The sequence below is a fragment of the Hyalella azteca genome, unplaced genomic scaffold (assembly GCF_000764305.2).
Source record: "Hyalella azteca isolate HAZT.00-mixed unplaced genomic scaffold, Hazt_2.0.2 contig1146, whole genome shotgun sequence".
NCBI lineage: Eukaryota > Metazoa > Arthropoda > Malacostraca > Amphipoda > Hyalellidae > Hyalella > Hyalella azteca.
The window spans coordinates 58200-66856 of NW_025931475.1; the positions used below are offsets into that span (position 1 = coordinate 58200).

Here is an 8657-nt window from a genome sequence, read left to right on the forward strand (position 1 = left end):
GCATTCCTCGGCTTTCCATTGAGCCAAGTCACGCACAGACCACTGTATTCCAGCATATCAGTTCAATTCATCAGCAAGCAATGTATCACTTGAGTAAGGCGATTCAATGGACTGAACGCTCCACTTAAGCCTACATAGCGAATATGTCGAATTCGGCATTAAATCGGCAAGGCGCAAGGCTTGCCGAGCGAAGCGGTTTGACGGTGCGATGCCGTGCGTCAATGCGGGACTTTCAGTGGAAGCTAAAATCTCATTCGTGTCTCACGACAATTCTGCAGTTAGTGTAATGGGTAGAAATTATTCCTAAGAGAATAGGTGAATCGACAAAAAGAATGTCAGGTCAGATGGAAATAAGTGAATCGAACACGATTTCTTGGGATCAGCGGCAAAGTCCGCCAGTGACATCGCTAAATCATCCTCCTCGGGAGATAATGGAACCTTTATTGGAATTTTGGACCATCAGTCAGGGCGCAAACGGAACTGCCTGGTCACCGATAGCGAAAATAATACATAATGAATTTTATATTCTTGGAGTGGAAAATAGAACTGTGGGTATTTTGGATAATCCGAAATTAGTAAACAGTCAGATCAACATATTATAGTCGTAACATTCTGCCTGTAATCTTCAGAGCGGGATAGTTTCAAGACACAGCAATTTCCTGAAAACTGATATTCACTTTTTTAGCATTTACAATTGATTCAAGTTTTCAAATTTCACAAATTCATGCTACCATCCAGCATCAATACGTCAATAACAATTTCACAATAAAATAGCACGCCGCTGTCCTCTCTCGACTACTCCAAAGAGACGACAAGAAAACACACAGTGCTGATCGTCCCCGCCCCATTGCTTTAATTAAAAAGCACTCAGAGAAATGAGACTTTGTCCAAATAGCGATGCACTGTTAGTCCATGTGTGGGTCATCGTGACCCAGTTTTTCATGGAAAAATGCCGTATCAGCTTCCTGGCTGGTCGAGATGAGCGTCGGGATGCACGCAACGCCGCGCGTCTGGCGATGATGTGTTGACATCCGCAATTGTTTCGCCGAGGGCCGCTATATTAATTGTTGAACAAGCGAATAGTGCGGCAAGAAATGATCGCACAGACAATGAAGAAAAAACATACAAAATAGTTTGATGATATCAATCGATTTCGTTTTTTGAAACCGAGAGAAACAACATAATTCAGAACTTCTTAGCCCTCGAGCAAGCACCGTAACCTCCATAATATAACCCAAAATTTATCTAGATGTTAGTCCCGACCTTAACCATCGAAGGAGAAAATAACATTCAAAGCCAAAGAGGTAACCTAAGCCTTGATAGCTGCTAAATATTATACATAAATAGTTCAAGAAATACCGCAGAGCCTTGAAGATAACAATGAATCGAAATTCGGCATCGATTAGCATGCATAAGCATTCGTAACTGGAGTGTTCATCGGCAATAGAAACCACAATGACCTTTTGAAACAACATCAAACATGTCGTCAAATGCGAGCGATACGCCTGCGAAAATTCTTGCTTGCATTAATGAAGCTACTCAAACGAACTAAAATATGCCCAGAAAACATACTAAGAGCGGGAAATATCTACAAAATTATTCATGAGCATGTGATGACTTCACAATTATCATGTCTAGAGCAAGCATAAAGCTCGTACAAATTGTTCTACCAAATAAAGGAACGACCCATCTAGTGAGCTGATTATCTTTCAAGGGTAGCTATGGAGGGGAAGTTGGCTGCTGAAGATGAACTTCTAGAAGATCGCATGGCACTTGAGCAAACTTGGCAAGACGAGCAGCTTCTTTGAAGCGACGTTCGGCAGGTATAAAAAGAACCTAATTATAAGTCATTAAGAACACATTATTAGGTATAAAGAACACCCCATTAGCAGGGTGTCGAGTGCCAACGAAAGCGCCAGCCTCCTAATGGAACATCATTGAGTGGGTAAAATAAAGTTACTTATGAAAACGTGACAAAGACTGAATACATTCTAATTTTCTCGTTCAACTTTATCAAGTCGTTTTAAACCACAAGAAGATTCTCTAAGGGAGACAATTAAATTGTTATAGATTTATTTACGTATGACAAGCACATTCAGCACAAGAACAAAATCGACATCTAACTTACGATGAGCTCGCTTTGTGTGAACTCCGGAGTTTGCGGCTACGTTAGTTCTACAATTACAGACGAATTTTTCCCGTCGGGCAGGACCAAATTTCCAACGATATATTACAGATAGAGGTGCGGATGACGAATGAGATGAATTCCCAATGAGATTCTCACGCCTTTTCAGTGAACTCACGGATTTTGTTGAATTCATCACGCGAACAATATTTATGAATAAATTTTAGATGAATCATGGGTCATTATTTAGGTTAAAATTTACCAATTGTGCGACAGAAACTTCCGAATAGGTGTGCGAAATTTTCAAGTAAAAAATAGTGAAGTGAAATCCAAAAATTAGAAGTCCAGGAAAATACAAGAAACGGAAATTCATAACTTTGATTCTTCCAGCAAAGCAAAAAAATTCCACTGCGACTATTTTTCTGAATTTAAATTGAGCGGAAAATCCAACCTTTAATGGGAACGGAACTAATTCATGCCTGCATATCGTTAACAAACTATCTTAACCATGTTCAAATGTTGTACATATTAATTTCTGGTCACTGAAGCCAGAAAGGATGCAAAATTTACCAACATTGTTGCAGTTGCCAGAAGCGATCGCGCGTTCAATTACTTTGTAAACACGACCGTTTCCATTGCAAAGCAAACTAGAATTGAGCTCAAGAGTCTTAAGGCTAACATTGAAAAGATTTCGAAGGCAAAGAACTTCCTTTTCAGACGTCAGAAAGGATTGAGATGAGATGCACGAGATTCCTTTCTATTGAAACACCAAAATGAAACGGCTAGGACTAAATTGCTGAAGAGGAAGTGAGAAGGATACAAATGTTCAGGTATGAAACTATCCAACTTCTGAGAGAAAAAACAACATCGGTGATAAAAACAAGACTTCTGTACATCCTAAGAGAAAAGCTACGCTGAAAGTCTTACAAAAGGCAGTCAATTCGATATGTACATCAAGATAGTCGGCAAGAGAGCTTTGGAGGAACAAAATACTGTTTTCTGAAGACGACGTTCATTACATCGTTTTGAGATCCTCAATAAGAAATTAGTAGCCTTTTTCTTTGAAAATGAAACTGATATTAGGATAAAGGCTATAGCAAAAAAAAAAACAGACGCCTTTCGGTGGAAAATTTTGCGATCTGTTTCGGTTATTAAACAGTAGCTATACATTTCAAATTTGGTAGTTGATCACCACTGTAGGGTTTTATGTTATATGCCAGTGCAACAAATAGCTTTAACAAATTATAACTGAGAATTTACCGATAACTTTGCACTACACGCGAATAAGAATGAATAACAGAGCACATAACTGGGAGCCTCATATAACTTTCTCCAAGTTTACCTCGACAGTAGCGAATGTTGTCATTGCGATCACGTTCACATGGCCATGAGCTCGCGTGAGATCTGAAATTGTGAATTCATTGCGATATTTATAGAAATTAAATTTAATCGGGATCTCGCCCCCAGCATATTGACGATTTAATTACATTCAGAGGAGTTACTGCTTTTATCTGAAGCTAGAAAATCGCTGAGACATCACTTTCAGCGAGCGAGGTCAGCGCAGAGTGAGTGAGCAATTGCAATTAAATAGAAACTAACAACAGCAAAAATGAATGACTTGCTCCGAATAATCAATTCTGAGATGTAAAACCTGCGAGAATGCATGATTTTGACGCAAATAAATGCTTTTTATAACTGTATCACTGATAAATTAAATAAATTGATTACTGCATCACCTAATTTAAGACAAATATTTAAACTCGTATTTCATATAATAAAGGTTAATGTCATGACAACTAATTGCAAAAGAATAAAAAATTCAAAGTAACTAATTGCATGTCAAAGGATCATCCTGTGACGAAGCCATCATTGGTGCTAACCAATTCCACGTCATCCCACCCTGCGCTCTCATGAGGACCTCGTAAAGCCACAAATTAATATGGCCACCACACGCAATTCACGCGTCCATGGAGCATAAAAAAACATGATCAATTACTTCACTATAGAAACGTTGGCGGCGCTACAAGCGCGGGTACTGTCTATTCCCGGGGGAGATGGGAAAGATCTTTTTTTCTGAACCCATCTAACGTAGGTTCATAAAATAAAGTAAATAATATCGACAACAAAACGAATGCGGTCAGCGTTAGAACTCGAATACTGTCAAACACGAATAAGATTTACGAGCGTTCCGAGCATGAGCTGGATAAACTCTTATTGGACATGCAGCCATCTTGAAAAATGAGACAGCGAGCAAGAGAAAGCTGACCATTAAATCCTCTGAACCTTTTAATACAAGAACACTTTTTCAAATTTCCCGGTGATATTGGATTGCACCTACGGTTCGGAGTCGATCGAGTAATTCAAAATACATGGGAATGCAGTTATTTTTCATGTACATATATGGTGCCGTAAGTAGTGGAGTGACTCGGTGCAATACTGAAGAAAAATATTGGACCGTAACGGAAGTATTTACCAGTTTGCCGTTCAACTCACCTTAAGCACGTAGATGGTGCCGGACTCGGGATCAATGGAGAAGGCAGCCCGGCGACGCGTCCAGTGTTTGCTCTTGGAGACCGAGGGCGGTGCGACGGCGGGGGGCGGCGCCCCTGGAGACCGAAGCGCCGGACCCGCGAGACCGAGGACGATGTCACTGACGAGCGACGAAGAGACCGGGAGAAGTCGTAACGACGACTTTGCTATGGGTGTCAATTCTGGCTGATGTGGTGTACTCAGAGACGATGATCTTGATTGGGGAAAATATTGACGTCTCGTAGCTTCATTGTTAAGATTATCATTGTGGAGGTTAGGATTGGGATCCTGAGGGTGGGGGTCCTGGGCTTGGGAGACCCCGTCCCCACTGAGGGAGTAGCGCAGCACTCCCCAGCTGCCACCATCACGATCCCGCGCGACCACCTGAAAAAAATATTCAGTAAACATGTTACCATATTGAAAACCATCAACCACAAAGTGATGATTTTCCATTAATGAAAGAAACCAATAAATTCCTAGAAATTCATTTCTCTCCGGATTTTCTAAAACTTATTCTTCCTGGGATAATTTCAGCTCAAGAATACTCGATTCCAGTTTATGGGCCTAAGCCGACCAAATTTCAGTAGGCGTATTTGTTATGAATGCGAGGCAATGAGACCTCGCGACAGGAAGGCGCGCTCTTCATCAGAACTCAGATCAGGAATCCAAGTAGCATTGGAAACACCATAAAAGCCCAAATACGAGCATTGGAATCGAATAAGGAATATCGGGAATTGCTACCCAATTGTAAATAACAGTTGAATCATCACCGGCGTATCACCGGCCATGCATGGCCACCGATAAACCGCTGATGTTGCTTGCAGAGTTTAGTCTTGCAACGAACGCATATGAAGAACATGCATACAGCAGTGAGTACAGCTTTTACTGCAGGCTCATATCAGAGCTCAAATGGCAAGTCGCTGGCGTTATAAAATTTATACAGGAACGTTACTGACCACTACATTGTAAGGAAATTTCAATAATCACATGAACGTTAAAGATTGCTACATCAAACGACAAGTATTTTATCTATTGCATAAAGTCAAACTAGATCGTGCTCGGTCAGTCATAAGTATTTGGAAGTGAAAAGTTTCTGTTATTGGGGTAGAAACTATATATTGATTCGACATTTTAGTACAATAGGATATTTTTCGCTGCAATATTTAACAAAGTAAACTGTCCTACAATTAGGGAACTGCACTACAGTCAAGGAACTGTACTACAGTCAAGTGTTAAAATCAATCTTGTAAAACAAAAATCCAGCAGCCACTCTGTCCTTTGATTCTCATGCCACGTGCGCGTCAACTGACATGAATCCGCATTATTTCACAAATATTCCATTTGCCTGGACTCGATTTTCCACAGCCGCGCAAGCAAGCCTTTGCTTCAGTTCTTCAATTTCCATAATTTCCTTCTGAGTTGAACGTGTTGCGCCCAGGAGTGTTCCGTGCGTACGGTTTTTCAGGCCCACCGCCGACAGCGACACAAATTACGATACAATACACAGCGCATTGTCAGCATTAACCCATCGTGCGCGGCATACAATATTTCATTGGTCCTGCCAGAACGCAGAAATATCTGGAGCTCCCCAAAGAAACATTTTGAGCTCTCGAGAAAAATTTCTTAAAATTGTTAGCTTAGGGTCCGCAGAAATATGTCAATAGAGCTATTGTAATGTTTCGACGATCATCCGTAGACCAATCATTTATCCCATCTTTAAAAAATCAAGCACAAAACTAACAAAGCGCTTAAAATACTTTGGTCTGCATCATATTGCTTTTCCGCCATTTTTAACGCTCTCTCCTCTGCCACTACCAAATGTGCATGAAATTGGTGCTAAATTAGCGATATCGGACAAGTGTTTTACTAACGAACAACACAAAATCGAACTTAAAAATTTTCGATACCTGAAATTTTATATTAGCACAGGAGGCAAAGAATGTACAATGCTCCTTTAAATCTGTGTCACATCTTAATAAAAAGTAATACGAGTCTAGTAAGTACGAAAATAATTAATCAGGACTTGGCATAGTGAGAGGAGTGAAGTGGACAAAAGTTTCCAGCTACCGGTGTTTTATTGACAGAATGAAAAAAATTGTCACCTCAAACGTCGCTTAGAAGGTAATTAAAATCTCATATATGAATCAAATTCCCATGCGAAGAAAGAAGTTGGACAGAAATGCTTTGATTGTAGACCTAGATTATAAACCTTGATTAGACGAAGTTCAAGATTGCAAGACACGGAGTACATCAATTAATTAGAATATCAATTACTTCACAGAAGCCGGCTTAAGAAATTTACGGCCATTAAATAGTAAATGTAAGCTTATTAAGAAAACTAGGTTATTAAATTAAACTCAAATTCTTACCACGGGTTAAATGTATACAATAAAGAATGGTGAGGCTCGTCCAAGGAAAAAAGAGGTAGCAGAAATTTTCTTTGAAATGACGGGTCGGAGTGCAAAAAAATGTTAGAAAACATAGAACGACAGTAGAATGTCGGTCAATATAAAGCCACTAGGAAATTTATCATTATAAAAGGTTTGCCGAAGCATTAATCTATACTTAGTTTAACAACAAGAATCAGCCTTGAGTCAGCCAAAGTAAAAAGCCGAAGACGGCAGCGTTTCGAGCCAAAAAATACGGACGGAAATCCCAAGTGCAATGAAGACGGCAGCCGAAGACGGCTATATATAAGACGCCGTCAAGGGCGCGCGTTGTTATAAGGCCTGCAGGATGAACTGCGCGAGACAAACTCGCACTTATCGTAATCCGTGGAGATTACGGTCACACGTCTGCTAGTGCATTGATGGCTTCAGCGTTTACTTTTTTCATTAAAAATAGCAATAATCGAACTTTAAAGAATTTCAGGGGAGTCGACACAAAACCACTCTGATATGAACAATCAGAGTTCAATGTTTTTGTTTCGAATTTTCGTGTATGATAATTTTGAAGCATACGGCAATGCTGCATTCCGAAGAGAAGTGAAACGGCGTGTTCAAAAACATACGGCAAAACAAATCAAGTGTTGTTAGTAAACAAAAGTTTTAATAATTAACGCTTTTTGAACATTCTATAAGCGCGAGATCACTTTGGCTATGATTTTTTTAACCCTACACTGACTAAGGGGAAGCGTTAAATTCCAGAAACATTTTTTTATGAATTGTTTCGCCGAACTTACAATTCGAAGTCAGTGTCTCAAATTTTCAAAGCTTGTCTTGATTCTGAAAGAAAATCTTTGTTAAATATATATTCCTTTTCCTTAACTCTGATTTGTTTTGAATTTCAGAGCAACTGCCTTTCTCATGCTCCACAGATGCCCGATGAGGCTTGCACCAGTCGTATAACCTAGCCATGTTGAAGGCAATCTTCAGCTGTCTGTATATCCCTGGGCAACAAAATGCAATATTTCGGCACGGTAAGACGCGAACCTACTTTCTTCTGACCTTTCGTTGCTAAAGCAATTTCGCGTATAATCTAGTTTCTGACAATTGTATTTATTAGCTGCATTTTAGACTTTCTTCCTACTTTCAGCTACATATTCTAGGGACCATGGACCTTATAGGACTATATTGTAGAAATAGTGGAATTTGAACATAAAACCTGAAGCACTGCGGCAACTCATAAAAACTATAGAAGTCTTGACAACAACACCACAATATAAATAATGTGCATATATCAGCACGACACACCTGAATGACCGGCTTGGGCAGGTGTCTGTCGTCTTCCTCAGTAATCTGCGTCTGATAAACGTCGTTGGCAAAACGCGGCGGAAACTCGTTGACGTCTTCGACGGTGACGTACAACGTCGCTTCTGCGCTGCCCTGAGACGTACGCGCCTCCAGCGGCACCGTCAGCTGGGACGTCAATAATAAGAAGATGCGTTATTGGTGACAGTAATGCGGGCACATTCATGTATTGGTGTACGGGAATACTGATCACTGAAAAGAGAGGATAATAAGAAGATGCGTTATTGGTGACAGTAATGCGGGCACATTCAAGT

General features: G+C 40.2%; 1 protein-coding gene across 1 annotated transcript in view; it reads right to left on the reverse strand.

The window, feature by feature from the left end:
* Window positions 1-8657, reverse strand: part of LOC108668249 — a gene marked incomplete at its 5' end in the record, with an annotated part of 33382 nt that overhangs the window by 21934 nt on the left and 2791 nt on the right. Inside the window, 2 exons of the mRNA XM_047881686.1 lie at window positions 4619-5038; window positions 8347-8511. Of these exons, the coding sequence (XP_047737642.1) occupies window positions 4619-5038; window positions 8347-8511 (585 nt within the window). The remainder of the gene's footprint in view (window positions 1-4618; window positions 5039-8346; window positions 8512-8657) is intronic.